The sequence below is a fragment of the Hibiscus syriacus genome, unplaced genomic scaffold, assembly GCF_006381635.1.
Source record: "Hibiscus syriacus cultivar Baekdansim isolate YM2019G1 unplaced genomic scaffold, ASM638163v2 tig00117032_pilon, whole genome shotgun sequence".
NCBI lineage: Eukaryota > Viridiplantae > Streptophyta > Magnoliopsida > Malvales > Malvaceae > Hibiscus > Hibiscus syriacus.
This window is the reverse complement of record NW_024063532.1, coordinates 1,549,714-1,573,690: the sequence shown is the minus strand read 5'-3', so window position 1 is coordinate 1,573,690 and position 23,977 is coordinate 1,549,714. Positions and strand designations below refer to the sequence as shown.

At 32.7% G+C, this 23,977-nt stretch overlaps 1 protein-coding gene, 1 non-coding gene and 1 pseudogene across 2 annotated transcripts; 1 reads left to right on the top strand and 2 right to left on the bottom strand.

Moving 5' to 3' along the window:
• Positions 1 to 82, top strand: TRNAS-GCU. Its single transcript has one exon. It is a non-coding gene; the product is annotated as a tRNA-Ser (tRNA).
• Positions 83 to 15,086: 15,004 nt separating this feature from the next.
• LOC120196321 lies at positions 15,087 to 17,138 on the bottom strand (annotated as a pseudogene).
• Positions 17,139 to 21,648: 4,510 nt separating this feature from the next.
• Positions 21,649 to 22,330, bottom strand: LOC120196322 (formin-like protein 5). The gene has a single exon (XM_039198148.1). The coding sequence runs from the start codon at positions 22,302 to 22,304 to the stop codon at positions 21,870 to 21,872; it is 435 nt and encodes a 144-aa protein (XP_039054079.1). The 5' UTR covers positions 22,305 to 22,330; the 3' UTR covers positions 21,649 to 21,869.
• Between the last annotated feature and the right edge of the window lie 1,647 nt (positions 22,331 to 23,977).

Below are 23,977 nucleotides of genomic sequence, written 5' to 3'. Positions count from 1 at the left end.
GTTGCTTTGGCCGAGTGGTTAAGGCGTGTGCCTGCTAAGTACATGGGGTTTCCCCGTGAGAGTTCAAATCTCTCAGGCGTCGTTTCTTTTTCTACTTTTTCCAATTACTTGACAGTCTGGTGCAAATAGCTTCATGCTTTCTTTTTTTTCTCTTATGGTGCAGTTAATGTTTATTTATATAGACATCATGGATGAAAACCTTGCAAAGCCCTTCTTGACCTTGACGAATCAAAGAACACTTTGGTGAGCTTTTTCTTCTTTTAAATGAAAAATGTTTTTGTTGACTATGCACCTAAAGGTGTTAATAAATAATAAAAAATTACACTGAAAAAAATGTCAAAAAGGGTTGGTTTTTGTTGAAAATTAGAAATGGTAAAATATCAATTTTAGTCATTGTACTTTAGGGTATTTATAAGATTAGTCCTTAAGCTTCAACTATAAATACCCTAGCTCATTTAGCTTCAAAACCATCCCAAATCATTCTAGCTTTCTCCCAATACTAGAGAATTTAGAGAGTTTTCTAGAGAGTTGTTTTCTTATTTTTATTAAGAGAGAATTATATCGTTTTCTTATTGGTAAATCGAGAAAAGTTGTAATTTCTATTTTCTCATAGTGAAATTCTTCTACCGCTGCCCGGTGTTTTTACCTTATATTATTTAGGGGTTTTCCACGTAAATTTTGTGTCTCTTTTATCTTCTTTTTTATTTTCTCAAATTATCAGTTGTGATTTTTCTCTATCTGATAGCCGTCTTCCGCAACAATTGGTATCAAAGCCAGATTTCAGTGTGTAATATTTGTTTATTGTCTTTGTGGTTGCCATCAAAAGGTGGATCCTCCAATATAAGAAAGTAAGAAGATATTACACATTCTTTGAAGGTTCCAGAGAACTATTCACGATAGTGAAATAGTGGGAGCTATCCGTAAAAGAAGCTATGACAACAAAATTTGATATTGAAAAATTCAATGGGAGAAATTTCTCATTGTGAAAATTGAAGATGAAGGTCATCCTGAGGAAAGACGGTTGTCTAGCAGCTATCAGTGAAAGACCGGTGGATTTCATAGATGACAACAAATGGATCGAAATGGACGAGAACACTATGACAAACTTTCATCTAGCATTAGTAGATGAAGTATTGTCAAGCATCGAGGAGAAAAAGACAGCTAAGGAGATATGAGATCATATCACCAAACTGTACGAGGCTACATCGCTGCACAATAAAATTTTTCTTAAGAGAAAATTGTACACTCTCCATATGCCAAAATCTACTTCAGTGACGGAGCACTTAAATACACTGAACACTTTATTTTCACAGCTTACATCTTTAAGCTGTAAAATAGGAGAACAAGAACGTGCTGAACTTCTACTTCAAAGTCTATCAGATTCGTATAATCAACTCATTATCAACTTGACAAACAATAATATCACCAGTCTAGTATTCGATGACGTTGCAACTGCTGTTCTACAAGAAGAAAATCGGCGCAAGAACAAAGAAGACAGACAAGTAAATCTGCAACAAGCAGAAGCGTTGACAACGATGAGAGGAAGATCAACAGAACGTGACCAAAGCAGCAGTCACAAACATGGTAAATCGAAGTCGAGAAATAAGAAGAATTTAAAGTGCTACAACTGTGGAAAGAATGGTCATTTGAAGAAGGATTGTTGGAGTCTAAATAAAAACTCCAATCCACAAGGTAATACCGCAAACACTTTAGATGATGGATATGCTCTATGTTGTGAAGCATCAACCACCGTGGAAGACAGAGAAAGATTTGCAGATATATGACTCATTGATTCGGGAGCAACATATCACATGACCTCAAGAAGAGAATGGTTCTATCATTATGAACCTGTCTCAGGAGGATCTGTGTATAGTTGCAATGATCATGCCTTAGAGATCACTGGGGGTGGGAACAATCAAACTGAAGATGTATGATAGAACAATTAAAGTTGTTCGAGATGTGCGGCACGTGAAAGGCCTGAAGAAAAATTTATTATCCTACGGATTGTTGGATAATAATGCAAGCAAGATTGAAACATGGAAAGGAATCATGAATGTGTTCCGTGGAGCGCTTGTGGTGCTGAAAGGTGAAAAGATAGTTGCAAACTTGTACATGCTGAAGTGAGAGACTTTGGTAGAAGCAGAAGCCTCTGTTGCCTCATGTAGTTCAGATTCGATAATGCTATGGCATCAGAAACTTGGAAACATGTCAGAACAAGGAATGAAAGTCCTTGTGGAGCAAAAGCTACTTCCAGGCTTAACAAATGTATCGCTTACTTTGTGTGAGCATTGCATAACAAGTAAGCAGCACCGGTTGAAATTCAACACATCAAATTTTAGAGCCAAAAATGTTCTAGAATTGGTTCACTCTGATGTATGGCAAGCACCAGTTACATCCCTAGGTGGAGCAAAATACTTTGTCTCATTTATTGATGACTACTCCATGAGATGTTGGGTGTACCATATTAAGAAGAAGTCAGACGTGTTTTTAACTTTCAAAAACTTCAAAGCGCGGGTGGAACTTGATTATGGAAATAAGATCAAGTGTTTCAGAATAGATAATGGAGGAGAATACACAAGAGAAGAATTTGATGACTTTTACAGGAAAAAATGCATTAAAAGACACTTCACAGTGGCGAACGCTCCTCAACTAAATGGAGTGGCAGAGCGGATGAACATAACTTTGTTAGAAAGAACAAGAGAAATGTTGAGGGATGCAGGTCTAGAAAAATCATTCTGGGCAGAAGCATTCAATATCGTCTGTTATTTGGTGAATCGAGCTCCATCAACTGCAATAGAGCTGAAGACACCAATGGAGATGTGGATTGGTAAACCAACTGATTATTCAAACCTCCATATATTTAGAAGTATTGTGTACGTGGTGTACAACTCCCAAGAAATCTCAAAGCTGGATCCAAAATCCAGGAAATACAAATTCTTGGGGTATGCTGATGGAGTCAAGGGGTATCGCTTGTGGGATCCCACTGCCCACAAAGTGATCATCAGCAGGGATGTTATCTTTGTAGAAGATAAGCTACAAAGAAAAGAAGAAGATAGTAGCGCTGAAAAGTCAGAGATTACACAGATACATGTGGAAAAAGAGTTTGAACAAGGAGATTCTTCTGAGGCAGAACCAGAGCATGATGAACAAGAACCAGAGAGTTCTGAAGCTCCAACAACTCGTCAATCAGATCGTGTGAGAAGACGTCCCAATTGGCACTCAGATTATGTAATAGAAGGAAATGTTGCATACTGCCTTTTAACAGAGGACAGTGAGCCATCAACATACCATGAAGCAATAAACAACTCAGATGCTTCACTGTGGATGATGGCGATGCAAGAAGAAATTGAAGCCCTTCATAAAAATAATACATGGGACCTTGTGCCACTACCACAAAGAATGAAGTCAATTGGTAACAAATGGGTCTTCAAAATCAAGTGAAATGGTGACGATTAAGTGGAGATGTATCGTGCAAGACTGGTGGTCATAGGATATGCTCAAAAAGAAGGTATTGATTTCAATGAAATCTTTTCTCCTATGGTTCGACTAACAACAGTTCGAGTAGTCTTGGCAATATGTGCTACACTGAACTTACATCTAGAGCAACTAGATGTTAAAATAGTTTTTCTTCATGGAAATCTTGAAGAAGAGATTTACATGCTCCAGTCTGAAGGTTTTGAAGAAAATGAAAAGAAGAACTTGGTTTGCAGGTTGAACAAATCTCTGTACGATCTAAAGCAGGCGCCGAGGTGTTGGTATAAGAGATTTGATTCCTTTATTATGTGTCTTGGATACAACAGACTTAATACATACCCTTGTTCTTATTTCAAGAGGTCTGGTGATAACGATTTTGTTATATTGATGTTGTATGTGGATGACATGTTGGTTGCAGGACTCATATTAAATAATTGAAGGCACAACTGGCTAGGGAATTTGAAATGAAGGACTTGGGATCAGCAAACAAGATTCTAGGGATGCAAATTCACCGAGACAGAAGTAATAGGAAGATTTGGCTTTCATAAAAGAATTACTTGAAAAAGATCTTGTCAAGATTCAACATGCAATATTGTAAGCCAATTTTTACCCCTCTTCGTATTAACTTCAAATTATCCTCCAGTATGAGTCCTAGCAGTGAAGAAGAGAGGATGGAGAAGTCTCGAGTGTCGTATGCATCGGCAATGAGAAGTTTAATGTTCGCTATGATATGCACAAGACCAGACATTGCACAAGCAGTGGGAGTGGTTAGTCGGTACAAGGCGAATCCAGACAAAGAGCATTGGAATACAGTTAAGAGGATCCTGAGATATATCAAAGAGACCTCAAATATTGTATTATGTTACGGAGGATCAAACTTACTAATCAATGGGTATATAGATTCTGACTATGCAGGGGATTTGGATAAAAGAAAATCTACTACAAGATATGTGTTCAAAATTGTTGGTGGAGCTGTAAGCTGGGTTTCAAAATTGCAGTCAGTTGTGGCTACGTCAACAACAGAAGCAGAATATGTAGTAGCTACACAAGCCAGTAAAGAAGCAATTTGGTTGAAGATGCTATTGGAGGAGCTTGGGCGCAATCAATAGTATGTCTCTCTGTTTTGTGACAGTCAAAACGCCTTGCATCTAGCAAGGAATCCAGTATTTCATTCAAGGACAAAGAACATACGAGTTTAATACCACTTTTTTAGTGAAAAGGTAGAAGAAGGGACGGTAGATATGCATAAAATCCATACCAAAGACAACATAGCAGATTTCATGATGAATGCGATCAACGCTGATAAATTTACTTGGTATCGATCCTCTTGTGGCCTGTCAGAGACGTAAGCAATATGCATGTATGCTTTTGAGTCTCACTTCTAGTTTTCGCCAAGGTTATGCTTCTGCTAATGAACACCCCAAACTTGGTATGCTTTTTTAAAGCAACCGGCTAGCTTCCTACACCTTAATACTGAATAAGCTTTTCATTTTCTGCGATCGACCATTACTTGGGGTGCTTGATGCATGAGACTGAAACTCCTAAAAGATACTTGTGTATTACTTCATGGTGCTTGATTGGTAAATATATTTAGTGTATTTGTAATCTATTTATGTATGGTGTGTGTAAAGCTGTGTGATTGTGTGCGACGTGCGCGTGTGTTTGTGTGTGTTGTAACATACTATTACGAGACAAAGATGTCACTATACTTTAAAAAAAATCCTTATAACTCCTATTTCTTTTGCACCTATAAAATTTGTATGTGCATATTTGTTTATAATCATGCTAATACTATTAATGTATTCATATCATTAGCAAAATAAATAAATAAGTATGCATATCCATAAAATTAGTAACCTTATATCTACTAGTACAAACAAAATGGATATTAGTAACCATAATAGGTAAAAATGGCCATTTATAACACAAAATAGATATATCATATATACATGTCACTATATTTAAAATCATCATGTAGGATGTCAAAACTTACTATGATACTCTGTAGATCCACCCCAAAAACACATATGCAAAATTGCTCACTTCACTATCTCGTACCACTTATTTGTGCACAATTAAAACACACATTTAATAAATAATTAAATGTGACATAAACAACATAGATTTAAACAACAATATAATACATATCATCCATATAGTTTAGGCAACATGACTGCCTAAGATCCACATAAATAACATAACCATAAAAAGTCTCTTTTCATCATTCTCTATAAATTGCACAAACTGTAGCCTGCAAATATTTTATTCATTTCTTTCAATGCCCAAAGTAATTTAAGATATATAAGGTAAGCGCTATACTATGTATCATACTAAAGTAAGAAACTGTGCATCATCTCAAAAGATGGAATATTATGCATCACCTTGAAAGATGGAATACTATGAATCACCTTGAAAGGTGAAACTATGCATCATACCGCAATATGAAATCTGTAAAGTCGTTAAATCTATGATACACCATTATATCAATCACTCTTTCAATATACTTGGGCAATATATATAAACCTCTATAATATTTAATAGTTTATAACATTTAATAACTTATAACATTAAATATCTATGATCACGTCACATTACTTATTTATTAACAATATAACAGCTATCATAATAGGGCAGTTCATACCTTATTATATATACCAACATATACATTGCTTGTAATAATATATATATAATATAATTTATAAATTTATCATTTGTCTTATAAATATAATTACTACGTTTTATCACAAACATATATATAACTAATATATAAAAATACAAAAAATATTGTACTTACATTAGTACCTTACCGAACTAAAGTGAAGTAAAATATAAGCTTTAGTTCTTGATCTTTTCCTTGTTTTTGATCTTGCTTGGATCTCGATTTTGCTCGAAATCTACACATACACTATTTATATAACATATATAATTCAAAATACATGTCAATAATCTATTCAAAAGGCAACATCATTTCTAGTCATTTTCATCATTAAATAATATTAACACATAAAACCCAAACTTTACAAAGTTTTCGGTTTGGTCACTTAGGCATTCAAGCATGAATTTATTTTTCAAACATCATATCTAAACAATAAGAACCATTTAATCTTCATATAGAATCACTAATTCAAACAATCCATATAAAACCCTATTTGACCAAAACTTTTTTCTCCTATTTTCAATTAATTTTTCATCACTTATTCAAGTATGGAATTAATAGAACAACGCCCAATTCATCATATCCAAACTTTAAATCCCATAAATCACCAAACACTAAAACATGAAATATTTCTACCCAATCGTATAATATAAGAAAACCATAAATTATTAGTGACAAATAAAAGATAATTCAAATAAGATCAATTTTATATTTCATGCACTAACCTTAAAATCCAATTAAATTGGAAGGTAAAATCAAATAAAAAAATTGTACTTACCTTTGAAACCCACGGCAGCTTGGGAAGAAGGTAAGTTTACTTCCTTTTTTTTTAAAATAATGGTTATATTATAACTGATACTATTTTAACCATTTCAAAATGAAAGAATTATTTTGCCCTTGCATATTTATGGTCCATAATATATCACATGTCATTCCTAAACATTCTATAGTTTTTATTCATTCTATGGAATGTCAAAAAGGCCATTTTTCCATTAAAATATCTTTTTATTGGATGAATAGGTCGAATATAAAATTTAAGAAGTTATTATGGTCTTTTAAGGTAAGAGAAAATACATCATTTCCTAATTTTAGGATTTGTATTAGTCAATCTTTTTGGATAAATTATCAAACAAATCCCCAACCTTTATACTTTAAACACGAACTTTTACCTTTCTTTTTATTTTGATCACTTAAACCACTTTGGGGTATTACATGTGTGTTAAAGATCCACTTACACAACGTAAAACTAAATAGTTTTACATAGATTTAGAACCGTTAGATGGGTGAAAATAGTTGAGATTAACTCTTTATTTTTTTAGTGAATATTTCTTCATTTACTATTGCTAATCTAAGTCATCAATTTTCGCTCATCCATCGATCTTATATATATAAATATAAAAGAATTTTACATTGTGTAAAAGGATAATGTAACAAAAGCCGAAGGGAGGCCATCCTATATGATGATTTTGTCTCCATATAGTGGACTCTTTCTCTTCCGTCTTATATAAACCAACTATTTGTGTTCCCTTCTCGTCGTCCACAACCTTATATCAACATGGCCGTAGATCAGTCAACCACCACCAAACCTCCCCGTCAGACCCATGTAGGATGTAGTCACCGCATCCCAATGCCAAGCACGGAGGAGAGGTTTCTTCCTACGCCTGAAGCGCCTTAAGAAGTTACCCACAGTTCGACTTGGTGGGAAGAAACCACGGCGAGGGCTTTTCATAGTGAAAGTTTTGAAGAAGATGAGGCTAAGGTGGCTGAAGTTGCAGTATACCTGCGTGTTGACGAAGATGAAGAAATATTACAACGATTTGGTTAAGGGCCTCGTTGAAGCAGGTTCAACCGTGGAGGCTATGCATCAAAGAATGTTTATGGAGTCCACTTTTGCTGTCCCTTTCATGGGTGTTTCCTTCGCTAATTATCCTTCCGCTACTGTATCAAATCGTCCTCGAACCTATTTCTTTTGAAACGTTTTAGTATTTTTTTTTCAGGGGTTTCTTTAAGTTTTTCTCCCTCCAACTTTCTCTTTTATTTTCTGCAGGCTCATGTTATCAAAATCTATATAAGAAATGTAAAAAAGTTATCTGAAGATGCTATAATTTCCCTTGTTCCATTGCTTTTCCAGATTGCTAATTTTCTACTGGTATTTTTACCAGTAAACAAACAGAGGTTAAGAAAATTGATAACTTTACCAGAGCTGCCAAAATGGGAAATATGAGTGGAATATACATTAGCAGTTTCACTTTAAAGTTGATGTTACCACTTTTGCAGTGTGACCGATATGTCAAGAAATCTCAAAAACCAGGGCTGGGAACCGAGCCGACGGTTTCAAAGCGTTCTTTTGCTTTCTTTACACTACAGACTTAAAACAATATTTGACTTGACAACGGGTTCTAACGTATGGAGAAATTACTTGACAACTGAGGAACATATTCAAAACTGTTAGAATATAACTATATAACAGTAAATGCGAAAGATTACGTCCACGTGTTCCAGGGGAATGACCATTGCTTCTATAATTCGTTTCTTTCAAGTATTTTTCAATTACATTTATTACCCTACCAAAAATGAAAATACGCTAAAATAATTCATCTCGATCAACAAAACAGCATACCTGATGTATCTTACAAATCATTAAATTAAATTATTCAATAATATATCGGTGTTCGTAACCACGTGGAGTACTGTACTCGCCGCACATGTTGATGATTTTCTCGAGGAAAAACAAAGTATATTAAAAAAATGCCCTGATAAGATCCCACGGAGGACGCGGATCAATAACTCTCTCTCTGCCAACTACTTCGCCTCAACATTCTGGTCAATTGCCTCAACGAAATATAAATCACAGATGCTGTTTCATATTTCAACTAGTTTGGAACGTGCGTTATCTTTAACCGGATGGACACAATCATGTTGAAGAGAAACACTACTTTCAGTCGTTTAATTTATAAATGTAAGCTTTTAATAAATCAATTAGTGTTCTTTCATTGAAAATATATTATTGTTTGTATTTTTAATTTGTCCGTTTTGAAGGATCCAAATGCCAGCCATTGATCTCTTAGTCAACAGGCAATGCTGTTAAAGCCCGGGCAAGCATTGGTTTCACCCACAAATATTCAACAGTGTGTTCGAAGTGGAGGTGAAGGAAAATTAAGTATAATATTTTCATTTCCCTTCTTTGCATATATTTTTTATCAGTCAAGTTAGTTAAATATTTTTCATTTTTCTCGCTTTCTTTTGTTTTTTAATATCTCAATTTAGGAGAGAATGAGAGGAAAAAAAATATTAATTTATAATATGTAAAATTTTAATTTTAACTTTTGTTTATTTGTATCTAAATTTTTATATGTTTTTACCTCACTGTTTTACTGTGCATCTTCCAGTATTTAGTATATTTTACTTTTTTTTACCAAATAAAGTTTCCATTTTATACTCGGATTTAAAAAGAATTAACCACATAATCCGTTATTATGGCGCAAAATCTAATAAAATCTTGTAACTAAGTCTAAAACATACAGAACTTCAACCTATAAAATTTTAATTTATAGTATTGTTTTTTATTTGTTACATGCATTGTTTTTTTTTTGGTGAAAAAGGTATGAATGCGTTAAAAAAATGATCATACACAGCGAGTATTACCGATGCCTCGTTAAATCCCCTTAAACCTAATCGAAGTAAAAGAGTACGACTAGTAATACTAAGACAACAAAACAACAGACTTAAACAAGTCAGGAAAAGTACAAGAAAACAACCACAAGCCAAAGTACTAAACCGTAACATGTAACTCGTCATGCGGCAGTGAAAGAACAACATCCGGAGGATTACGCAAGTATTGAACATCAAAAATAGAATCAGTGGCCAACTTGACTGAGAAATCAGCTACTCGATTTCCCTCTCTTGGAACATACCGAAAAGTAACATACCAGTTACGGTGTCTTAGCTTAACAATGTGCGACAGGAAAGAGCTTCCTCCTCAACGATTCGTAGATTCATCGAAAATATTAATCGCATTCTTGTTATATGATTCCACCGTAACCTGTCTAAAACCTTCATCCCAACTCATCAGGCATTTTTGATCTATTGAAATAATATATTTTAGTTGATTTCCCTTTTTAAAATTTTATGAAATATTTTTTATTGAAATATATGTTTTTACTCAACACTCTAATTACGATTTTACAAAAAAAAAACAATTATAATTTTATGAATAATATTTTTAATGAAGTTTAGGGGTCATTTTTGTCTTGTAGTAAACATAATTTATCATTTTCGTCCATATGATATTTTTGCATCAATTTAGTCCTCGAAATTATTCAATTACATCAATGTTTAAAATATTTACTATTGTTTATTTTTTTGAAAGGTAATATTGGTTAGGGTTTTAAGTTAGGGTTTAATATTTAGTGTTTGATGTTTAGGGGTTATGATTTAGAGTATAAGGTTTAGGGGTTATAATTTAGAGTATAAGATTTAGGGATTTTAAATTAAAATTAGAATATAAAATGATGTAATTAAACAATTTTAAAAAGTTAAATTGATAAAAAAAATCATAAAATCAAAAAATAATAAATTCAATTTAATATAGAGACACAAATACCCTGAATCTTTTAATTATATGTCATTCATATATAAAGAGATATACTCATAATTCTTTTTAAAAAGAACAATAATATAGATGAAATAATTCTATCAACAGTTGCTTCTGTCTGTATCTGGTGATCTATCTAATAATAGATTTTAGTCACATCATAAGCCTACCAAATAGTATAGATGAGTCAAATCGAATATCATAAGATAATTGGGTGTGTTTTTTTCTTTTTCCTTTGAATAAGATTGACACTAAGCGAGCTGCCTAAAGTTGCAACGGGGCAAAGCTATAAAGCCTTCAGCCTTGTTATGCACGTAAAGGCCCGTTTCTAATGTTGCAAATACATATGCCTTGGGTTTAAAACAAAAAACCTAATAATTCCTTCCTTCGTACTTATTTAAGAATAAGTTCAAGGCCTATTGGAAAAAGTTCAGGGCATTGATGGATGGAGTTCTTTCTGAACATTACTTATTAATCCTTGTGCAGTTTGTTAAATATGATATTAATTAAGCATCTAAGTTTTTTTTAATATATACATGTAGATAATTTTGATTATCTTTTTTTGTAACGGTGTAATATATTTGTTAGGGTGATTATAAAATAATATTTGTTTATAATTTTTTTTAATTATTAAAAATGCGCATACACTTTACAAATACATATGTTCAAAGTCAAGACCTCAAAGGAGAATAACACTTCCTTTAACCATTAAGACCACTAAGAAATTCAACTATCAAACAATTTTCTAATAACACTTACTTGAGTAACAAGGTTGATATCTCATTTAAGATAAATATTAATGTTGATGTATTGTTTCTTTCAATATTTTTTTTAATAAGTATTGATACCACTTCTTTTATATCTCATTTAAAATAAATGTATATGTTGATGTGTTTTTTTTAATATCGACTGTTTTCCATATTTTTTTACATAGATATAATAAATTCTTGTTCATTGTCTGTTATTATTTACAGTCTAATTCTTTTTAAAATTAATCATTAATATTTGATCTATTGATCGGTTAATATAAATTAGATTTTACAAAGACTTATTATGGGGACAATTATATTCGTATATGTCAAAATTTAAACTCGACCTTAATTAAAGAATATTTCACTAAAATAAATTGCTATTGGTCTAACAATCTAAATTTTTTATTACTCATAATTCTCACCTAATGCTATATTTTTAAACTATTATTATTGAGAATTATAAATAAAAATCAGTCCAAACATAAAAAGAACTCTCAAAACTCTTTCAACATTTCAGCCTTATTAATAGTCATGTTCATATATATTTCTATTAATTCTTTACTGTATTAACTATCAACGGTCGTTTCAGTCAATATCATAATGTCTGTTCAATCTTCCTTTCCGCTTTCTCCTATGATTATCCCGTTTACTTATGTGCAACATTTCCTCTCCTAATCAAAGAATTCTCCACAGCTGCTTAGCCTTCACATCGATTTCACACTAATGGAGGGTAACAACTGGGCAGTTAATGCTTGTTCGTGGCACTAATACACAATTCCACAGCCGAATCCAATGGGGATTTTTACATAAAATCCAGAACAGATTTAGGTATGCTTCACTAATCAACAGCATCTCATAAACAGTGAATTGGTTTGAAGATGAATGTTTCAGGATAACAATGACGGATCTTACAGGGGATTAGAGGGGGCCATGCCCCCCAAATTTTGGAGAACTTGTCATTAGACCTCTTGATTTTTTTTAAAATTTTTATTTGATCCCTTAAAATATTTGATTTTTCTTTATTTTAAAATTGTTAAAATTTTATATTACTATATATTTATATATGGACAAATTAAACTAATATTCCTAAAATAATTTTTTTGATATATATATAATTTAAATTATAATAAATTAAAAGCTTAAATATGTGAATTTAAACTTATTTTCTAAAATAATTATTTTTCTTAAAAGTAATTTTTTTAAATTAATAAAATATTGATGAGATATAATTGATATATATCTACATATAAAAACTTGGTTTTTTTGGATTTTTATTTTAATATTATTTTTATTCTTATTTCTCAATTCTTTGAAAAATTATTATATGAACTCCTCTCACCATGTTATTTATGATCTTAATCACTAAAAATAATCTTCCTCACCTTTTTCTCCTACATGTCATTTTTTAATGATGAATCTTCTTCACCTTTCTTTTCATGTAAATATGAAATTAGATAATTAATTATGAAATAATTAATGACATGGAATAAGAAACGTGAGATGAGATATTTTAGTGATTAGGATGATGGATGACGCGGTAAAATACATTTATTAAATAATTTCTCTAAATTATCACATTTATAATTTCTTTTTTATACTATTTTTAAATAAAAACAAAATGAAAAGAAATATAAAAAGAAATAAGATTTAATCTTCCTTCTCAATTATGAATAGATTAAAATTAACCTGACATATTATTTTAAACATTTTTAATTCTTAATTTCAACATTTTAAGATCGTTAAATGTGAAGATCTCATTTTATAATTTCATTCTATTTACTTTTCAAGGAAAACTAAAGTGAAATATTTATCTGAAAACATATTATTAAATCTACATTTGCATTATAAAATTATTTATAAATATTTGATAATGTTAAAGTTTGGCTTGAATTTAAAGTGATGCAAATTAATTAATATACAAATTTAAGAAACCTAATTTGATTAGAAGTAGAAACTTTATTTTTCTTTTATGTAGAAAACTTACTTTGAGTAGATTTATACTTTGTAAGTTTCCTTTATAATCAAACATATATCCCTATAAATAGATACTATAATTAAAGTTAGAGATTAGGTTGTCCATGAAGACCATCTTATATTCTTATTCTCTTGACATTAGTGAATTTTCTCTTTTTATGCCCATGATTTTTTTCTGAAAGGATTTTTCATGTAAAATTTTGGTATCTATTTTATTGGGTGATCAGTATGCATGTCATTATCTTTTAATAAATTGGTATTAGAGAGTTCATATTGTTTGACTCGATCATGATAATGATATATTTAAAGTATGAAATTCTGATGTTGGATCACAATACTAGATTCATGTTGTGGAAGGCAGAGGTGCGTAAATTTGTAAGAGCTCTCTTTTTTCTGATGAAATGGTAGAGAAAGACTGTCAAATTTTATATTTTGCATGGTTCAATAATTATATAAGATGAACTATTAATTTTCCCTTCGTGGCAAATGATGATTTTTTGGTGAACAAAACAACCGTGGCATAATAGTTTTGGGAGCTTAAAAGTGTTGTATTTCGTGGGCATAATGGTTTTAGGAGCAGAAAAATGTTATATTCGAGGCATAACAGGTTTGAGAAGGAAAAGTGAGTTCAGTTATGTGGGCATAACATATTCGAGAGAAAAATTTGTTCTGTGAACATAACAAAAAAAAAATAGAATTGCTATTGATGATCAAGTTGATGTTGTGCATGATATTGCTTGTAGTGAACAAGTTGTGAGTAAAATTAGCACTTATGATTTCCTTACCGATGTGAAGACTAAATTCAAATTTGGGCAAGCTTTGGATTCAGTTATCAATTATTGTTGATGAATTACCCATCTAAGGGGTTTTGTGCAAGAATTGGAGAATATGTTTTTGATGTGGAGAATTTGTTCGGTGGAGTGAAAAATTGATTTTGTTGAGTTTGGAAGTCTCATCAAATTTGAGTATTTTGTCTTGAAACGTTCGCACTTACATAATTTAAGTCAAAGTGGAGTTTTGTTAGAGTTTAACTTAAATTCAAAGTAACACAAATTAATTAATATATAAATTAAAGAAAATAAGAAACATAGTTTGATTATAAGTAGAAACTTTATTTTTCCTTTATATAGAAAATTTATTTTGAGTAGATTTTTATTTTATAAGTTTGCTTTGTAATCAAAGTATCCATGCTACAAATAAATACCAATGGCTAAGGTTAGAGATTAAGTTGTCCTGTTGTATTTTTCTTCTTTTAACATTAGTAATTTTTTTCCTATTCTATCCGTAATTTTTTCCGAAAGGGTTTTTCACATGAATTTTTAGTGTTTATTTTATTGGGCGATCATTATGCACGTCGCTATCTTCTAATATATATATATACGATTGATGTTAATTTTTTTTGATAATTAATCTCTCGAAATATAATATCTAATTTCGACGCGGGAGAGAAAATTAAGAGTTTGATTAGAGAAACCCAGTTAAAGTTATTTTAGAAAATTTTAGAACATCTGGATATTAACAAATGGCGTCTGTTTTTTTTCAATGCAGAAACAAAACGCTTTTCGTAGAAAAAGATATGGAAACACTGGGTGGGGGACCTGGATAGATCAAATGGAAAATGCGTTAAGTTTAACGATAAACGAAAAAAAATAGGAATTTATATTATTCCATTGACTCTTTAAGGAGAAAATGGAGGAAAAAAACCATAATCTTGATGTACAGTGTGATTAAAAGTATGGTATATTGCCTTGGTATATCTAGTGCTTGGGAGAATACAAACTAGACCCTAGAGTTTTATACAAATCAGTGTCTGAATAGATTCTCCGAGACCTTGATGGTTTAACTACACGTCTATGCTTTCGACCTTTTCGGCGAGGGATTCGGTTTTCCTTTTCCTTTCCTTCTTTTTCCACACCAATTTTCTCAATTCACTGCATTGCTTCTCATATCTTTCTTCAATCTTCTGAGCAATTGGCTCCTCGTTGTCATGACTTGGGACAACGTAAACAAAGGGGCCAATTGGGATGTCAGTGAGGTCAAGGAGAGGCTGTAATGCCTTGACCACGTTGCGCATGGTTGGTCTAGATTTGGGGTGGTTGCTAAGACACTGATAAGCTAATGCAGCAGCCTTTCTAGCCCCCTCGGTTGAGTATTGTCCTTCGAGTCTTGGGTCCATTATTCTGTGGAGTTTACGAGGGCCCTTCAAAAGTGGCCTTGCCCATTCCACAAGGCCCTTCTCTCGATCAGGTCGGGTCTTGTCCACGGATCGTCTCCCTGTCAGCAGCTCTAGAAGTACCACTCCAAAGCTGAACACATCGCATATAGTCGTCAAATGCCCTGAAAAACCATAAATCACATTAGTCCATATCGACTATTATGATTATTATGAATTCAAGATTAATATATGTAGAATAGAGATAAGTTGAACTATTGTAGTTACCAGTCGATATATATTCGGGAGCGGCATAGCCTTCTGTGCCCATGACGCAAGTCGTAACATGAGTTTCCTCTTCTCCTGGACTGTCAGTTGCCAATCCAAAATCAGAGACCTTGGCATTGTAAGCCTGGTAATAAAGTAAACCTTATACTTATCAGTTTCTCTTTAGTCTTTAACTCATTGTATTAAGGCAAGGCCAAGGAATTTATTTTTACCAAGTCTAATAAAATGTTTGAAGTTTTGAAGTCCCGATATATGACTGGCTTCTCTTCTTCATGGAGGAAAGCTAGGCCTTTTGCAGTTCCAGCAACAATTTTCAGTCTTGTTAGCCAAGGCAATGGTGGACCATATCCTGCATTAAAGGCAACAATAATACAATTATCAGTTCTGCGAACAAGATTATATTGATTCAAATGTTAAAGAAGTTGAACAGCAAAACTAACTTTTAAATAGCTGATGTTCCAAGCTTCCACGTTCCATGTATTCATATACCAGAAGCCTGTGTTCATCCTCGTAGCAATATCCAATTAAGTTCACCAGGTGAGGGTGCTTTAATTGCCCCAAGAAAATAACTTCAGCCTGTGAAAAAAAGAAAAAAAAAATCAGAATTAGTATTCATATTTTACTAACCTTCAACACAAATTCATCAAGAACAGAATTGAAAATGGTAACATATAAATGCTAACCAGCCATTCCCTTTTCCCCTGTGTGCCATCCAAATTAAGGACCTTAACAGCAACAGATTGAGCCTTCAAACCAGGTCTGAGATTTTCATCGATGAACCCTTTGTAAACAGGTCCAAACCCACCCTCACCGAGATGATTACTTTTGGAGAACATATGAGTTACCAGTTCGAGCTCCTTGAGGGTAAACACATGAAGGCTTACAAGAGAATTGGACAGATCACTCAGTAACAGTGGAGAGTCACAGTGGCTAATATCAGAGAGTGATAGCCTTTGGCTAGAACATCGTTTCGAAGGATGAACTTTTGGCCTTGAGGATGAAACTTGGGGTTTGATGCAAATCGGGAGGATGTTTTTCCAAGACAAATACCTTTTGAGCTTCATTTTTTATTGAAAGTTGTTTCTTTTCGTGTGTGTTAGGTTCCCAGTTGATCCTCAAAGGGGGTTTAAATAAGGCTGAGCAGGAAAGGAATAAAAAATGTGATTGTATCAAAAGATGGATGACCAGACCATAACCAACACCTCTTGTTTGATCCCAGAATTCTCAATATTCTCTCCCAAGCCTCGTTGCATTTAAATAATGAATTCCGGAAATCAAAGTCTCCATACTGACCAGAAAGTGGATTGACTTTGGGCCCTGCAGCCTAAAGACTAGGCGAAAAGGATAATGCATCAGCAGAAAAGCTATTCGATGGTTCATATTATTAAGAGACAGAAAATAACGTCATCAATCGGTGTGTTTGTTTTTAGTCATATGCATGAATTTAAGGTTCTATGTAGTTTCATAGCTGGTTTCTTGGAGGCTGCAATCTGAATCGGCTGATCATTGAGAACAGTTATGATTTCATTTGGCTACTGGCTCTTCTCCGCAGGTTCCTGTATCGCTTTTGTGGGTGGAAGTGTGGGACAGATTCGACACAATACGAAAGTTGCATTATTTCCTAAGTCAAATTAATCTTTGGAGTTTTCAGTCTTTTCACACTAAATAATTTGCTCCACAAACCCTGATCTGTGTCACCTTCTTCTTGCTTATAACCAGAATACAGTTCGATATATTAATGAAACCGGGTAAAAAAAAAGGGCAAATGTCAAAAACCAGTGGTTTGTTCAAAGTATTGGATAAGATGGTTATATTAGATTAAGGTGACGCATCAAAAGTCAGGGAAGACTTTTTTAATTCCTGCAATTTGTATATAAAATAGGGATATAAACGTCTTGATCAACCACCTAATAACCTACCTAAACAGTTGGAGTTTTATATGAAAAACCATCGACGAGCAGGTGTTAAAATCCAAAACATGCGGCTCAAACTAAATAACTGCAGTGGTATATCGAAAACAAGCCCGCTGTTTAAATAACCAGGTTACTAGCTGGCCACATATAATATATGTACATACTAATCAAAATCTTATTAAATTATAGGCTCTCCTGCTTCACTTTCTCCATTGTTTGTTTCTTAAATTGGTCAGGTTGTATGTATATTTCAGCACCATGCTCATCGATGTATGGCCGGTATAGATTTCAGTACAATGTCTTGACAATATGAACGGGGACGCATGACGATCTCTACCACCAGTTCCTGTTATGTTACTATCATGGCTGAGAAAAGTCTCCCAGGTCTCTGTTCTTCCTTACAATTTTTGTGGAATGTTGAAATGTTCACAACTGCAAGCATGTGAAGTATTATTCAAGCACACCAAGCCCTTCTTTTTTCTATGTATCACGAGGGGAGACTGTAGCACTGAGGATGAAATGACCATTGACTGCCTTTTGGTTTCTTTAGATTTGTTTTAACTTTTTACCCTTTTTATCGAGTCTTTGTTATTATTGCAACAAAAGCACATTTAGACTTATGGCCAACTTTGGGGCCGTTGCGCGTAATTGAATCATTCATTGGATTTGGGAGGTATTTCCAGGAATATTATTAGGGAAAATAATCATATTCTTTTAATTAACTACTAGATCTAATTTATTGATTAATTAATTTAGATCAGATTTGGTAAAAGTTTATTATGAGGTAAGCTCTCAATTCAATTTGCTCTATTCACAATCGTTAGGATCAAACCCTTGACCGGGTTTAGTACTTAAACTATTAGTTTTGGTCCGTTTTATTACATAAACTTTTATTTTTTTCAAAATCATACCTAACATTTAGTTTTTGTTTCATTTTAGTACCCATCTTTAAAAACTTAACGCGTTTAGCACCTGAACTATTAGTTTTGGCCCGTTTTAGTATCTAAACTTTTATTTTTTTTCAAAATTTAAGTATGATTTAGGTACTAAACGTGTTTTGGTATCTAAACTTTCAATTTTTCAACACTTAAGTTTGGGTACTAAAAATGAAACAAAAACTAAACTTTAGGTATGATTTTTAAAAAATTAAAAGTTCAGGTACTAAAACAGATTAAAACTAATAGTTTAGGTATTAAATGTGTAGTTTACCCTAATTACAAACATGTTATATATACACTATTGCTAAGTTTGTGATTGAGTTTTAAGTACTCTTGATTAATACTATGTATATTCATTTTCTCATATTTTTAAATAAAATAAATAGAACTAATTTATTGACGTATCGAATTTATATCCAATAAGTTTATATATAATTTTTTTTATTATTCAATTTATTGTCATTGCTGAATTAATTTATTGGTCAATTGATGCATACTTTGAAGCATGTAGGAGAGCCCAAAAAAACATAGTAATAAAACAAAAACTTGATGTTTTAGGTATTAAGTCGGATCGTTCTTTGTTGTTTCTCAAAATAATTTTGAATATATCTCTGATCACATTTGATTATAAATTAGCTTTACTCTTATACATAATGATGTGTACTAAAAATTAATTAAATTCTGATTTTTATATGTTGTGAGCAAGTCATTGATGGGTGTGGTCGTAGACAACAATTACGACTGTTTAGTCTGCCTTTTTTGGCTGTGTAGTCAACCTGAAATTTGCGAGGTTGAAATGCCACATGCCTTGGCTGGCGAGGCCTCCAACCCAATCCATATATGAATGGCGCACTAAAACCTTAATGATTTTGATTTTTGACAATCGATGCTTGACGATTTCGTATGAAGTCAAAATTAAAAGCTGTTTCATTGTAATAATAATAAAACACACACCTTAAATTATCGGGGTGATTTAAATCATATTTCTCGACAGTGATATGTCGACCCGACATATTAATTTTAGGACATTTCATACCTAAGAAGCCAACAAATAAAGTACATTTCTTAATTATCTGAAACAGAATACGAAAGATATATATAATTTCAGGGTAAACTAATAAATCAGCATCATGTTTGATTAACACGTTCACATTTTCCACTTTCATGTCGGCAAGATTTGATCAATGATCCCACAAAATATGAAACACTGTTGATTGCTTAGACCTGGATGCAGTGCTCGATCATGGTACTTGATACCATGAACAAGACCAAATCTATTTGTTGAACCTTTTAGAGTTTGGTCTGAATATTTATGTTTCATGAATGTTGCAGATGTCGGTGCAAGAGTTTGGCCTCCCTGTTTCCAGTGCTGGGCCTTCAGCTAGTAGCAATAGTATGGTTGCCTCAAGAACTTGACCCTGTTCTGATTGTTTCTTTATAAACCCAAAAATGAAAAAAAAAATGCTTATTTTTTCCTTTGTACATTATCGTTTCCCCCAAAAGTTGTTTCAACAAAGAATATAGCATTTGATCTGTCAACCTTTTCCCCCACCGATGCAATTGTATGTTGGATTTTCATAATCCCACAAAAGATTCGCTGTTAAAACATGGATTATCTGTCTCAATGTAAAAACATAACATACTTGTGGAGCGTTGGTGTTAAAACATGAATTAGGTGTCAATGACACCAGATGACCATGACCCCGACAAGTGTGATTAATAACTTGATAAATTAAACGGCCTTATCATGTCCAGAGAAGCAATGGAGCAAAAGCAGAGTATGAAATTGGACGACTGGTTACTTATTTGTTGTCATCAATCAACTAAAGATAATCTAGTATTTTCACAACACAACAGCTCATCCCTGCTAATACTTGGCCCTAAAAGATATGCTTAAACTATTTTTAAAGCAAACCCTCCCATCCTGGAAACCTGATGGTATCTAGGAAAGTTCAGGTTCTTCTCTTATGGAGTTTGTTCTCCAAATTTACGTTGTCATTGGCCACCTTTATAGGTTAAACCACTCTACTGGCTACTTTGAAGGCCAATCAAATCACCAAACGAAATAAGAGTTAGTCCTTCCAAATTCGTTCAATCCACAAAACCCGCAAATGTAACAGAAGAAGCCAACCAAGATTTGTGTCAGACTTGCTTATAACTCTTTAATTAAACAAAAAAAGATTAATTTCTTACATTAACACATCTTAAAGGAAAAGAGAAGTGTAGTTTCAGCTTTCAATAACATCAAAACTAACATAGTTAATAATCAAGCTTCAACGTAGACCTAGAAGACCACCAACAAGAATGGATATAGCAGATTTGCCTGTTTGATTGGGACAAGTGACAACCAAAATGTAATAGCTCTATTCTAGGTATGTTGCAGATTTCTTGATGAATTTTTATAAGGAATCAATGAAAACAATTCAACTTCATGAATAGTCTGCAACTTAACAACCTTCAGAAAATTCCAATGCCAAAAGTATCTCTCAAACTCATCACCTAATTTCCCACAAAAAGAGAAAGCAACACAAATTCTAAAATCGGTAACAATTACGCAGTCTAGTTATCGAAGGTCTAGCGTTCATATAATCCCAATAGCAGACGCATTGATGCAACTAAACCAATAGGTTTTGCATCACACAAACACATAATCATGTTGCCAATGATACAAGAAGCATTCTTCTTAGAATTATAGGGGAAAAGCAAAGTACAAAATATATAAATCTGAAAGAAAATGTTCATCGAATCCACTATATCCCTTCCATGATGTTTAATATTGTTAGAGCACCCAGATAAGTTAGAAGAAATATCTAAACAACGCTTGAGGAAAAAGTTGAAGTTTTTTCTTCTATGCAGAATAACAATCCTCTATGCAGAATAACAATCCGAGTAGACAGAAACCGGGGAAAGAATTAACAGACAAAACAGCAACAAAATTTAAACAAGCAAAAATGGTAAATAAAAGAACTACCCATTTACAGAAGATCTCAGCAAGGACCCATATCTGCAATATTCGTGATCCCTTTCTCAGCTCATCGGATGATTTCTTTTTTCTTTTTCAAACCAATAAAAGAACTCCCTAAAAATGAATCAAATTGCCAATGTAACCCAAAATCTTAGCGGATATTTCATGAAGAAGAAGAACAAGTCTCGTACTTGCCATTGACTTTCAACAGCTGCCTTCTCTTCAAAACCAAGAACCCAGCAACACCAAACTGCAAGATGATAGCAATGCCGATGAACAAAAGCCCAAGCTTTTGCCCCGTATTGACCTTGTGATTATGTGAATGTTGTGGTGGCCGCCGCCACCAATGATGATTGCTTCGTTTCTGGTGATGCTCTGCCGCCGGCGGTGGTGGCGGAGAAGGCGGGGGTGGCGGCGAAGATGGAGGAGGAGGAGGAATTGGTGGGGGTGGGGGCAGTGGCGGTGGCGGTGGTGTAATAGGAGGAGGAGGAGGAGGTGGCGGACTTCTGTTAGATGATTGTGATTCAACAAAATATGGAAACACTGTAAAGAAAAGGCCGAAACTTAAGAGCACCGATGATAATAATGGCGGTTCCATAATAACAAAAAAGCGAAGCAAACACGCAGAATCGGCTCAATATCAAGGATTTTGCTGCATTCTAACTTCTAGGCATGAAGCCAAATTCTTGTATTTTCTTCTTCAGCTTTTATTGTTAGACTTACAATCAGTGTTTTAAATAGTATTTACTGTCACGTTTTATATCGTGTCGTGTTTATTAAGGTTGTGAAAATAATAGATATTATTGTGGTTTCTGCGAATATCACAGTCGTAATTTTTTTAAAATATCGTACAATTTACTTTAAAATGATTAAATTAAATATAATTAAAATAAATTGTAAAATTTAAATTATATGAATTTAAATTACTAAAATTAAAACTAAATTAAATAAAAAATAAAATTTACATTTTAAAATAAAAATTAAATTCTAAATTCTAAAAATAGAAGGATCTCAATTAATATATCATTTAAAATTATATTTTAAAAATTATTAAAAATAATAATAATAAATCACCCCTCTCCCTTCTCCGACTTTCTGCCTCCCTTTCCTACCTTTCTGGATTTGGCTTTTCTCCCCTCCCACCCAATTAATTGTCTGAAACAAAACTGCCTCCCCTTTCTCCTTCCCTTCCTCCTCCCACGCCTTCTACCTCCCCCTTCCTCCTCTCCATCATTGTCTGGGAAAAAAAACTGTGCCACCAATGATTTTGTTTTGGAATCACGGTTGTTACATCCCGTTATCGGCATAATCGTATATTTTTCGTTAAATTACGAACGCAATCGATCGAAATTAGTGTAAATTCGTGACACACCGTAAAAATCATGAAAATCGATTTCGGACAGTGACGTGATAACGATATCACGGCCGCTATCACATTTTCAAAACGCTATTTGATACCGTACTTACAACATTAGCTGGATTCTTGCATCTCTTGTTTTCTTTGAGAAATCAAGCAAATCGATATCTTTCAAATACTTGACGTACTCAACTTCTGCTTCTCCAATTCATTTTTTTTTGTGCAAAGGTCAAGAATTTAGGCTTGCAGAAATCTAGGGTTCGACCTAAGAAAGTGATGTCTGATTGAATATGGGTATTTGTGATTCCTTCCCCCTGTTTCTAAGAGATCTATGAAATGAATAAAAAAAATGGGTGTTTTCTCAATGTTTGTCTTCTTCTTTTGGGAAGACTTATAGAAAACAGGGGAGGGGAAGATTTGGGCATAGAAAATTTAAGGTTTTTTCAAGGATAATACTATTGAATTTCTGAAGAAAAAAATACTAAAAAAAATTAAATACAACTAATAAAGGGATGGATGGGTTAAATTCTATATAAGTATTTATATTATGTTTACAAAATTATTTAAATTCTATTATAAAAAATATTTTATATTATAATTACAATTTTATTTTAATCTTCCTACTGTAAAAAATATTTTATTTTTTATATGTTTGAAAAGTTAATATTTTGATAAAAATATAAAAATTATTATTAGTTGATTTAAATATTTTGGTTTAAATACTCTTCAAGTCCTTCTCAAATTTAAACTCAAATAAATTAATTTATCTCAAAATACTTTTTATGTATTTTATATATTTTTTAAATACTTATAAAGTATAAATATAATAGTAATTCATCTCTAATTCCAAACTTCGATATTATCACTTACAGTAAGATTATAATTACAAGTAAAAACATAATAAATATTTAAAA

Excerpts from the sequence above, each read along its gene's own strand:
- LOC120196322 (XM_039198148.1), bottom strand. The coding sequence starts at position 22,304 with ATGGAACCGCCATTATTATCATCGGTGCTCTTAAGTTTCGGCCTTTTC.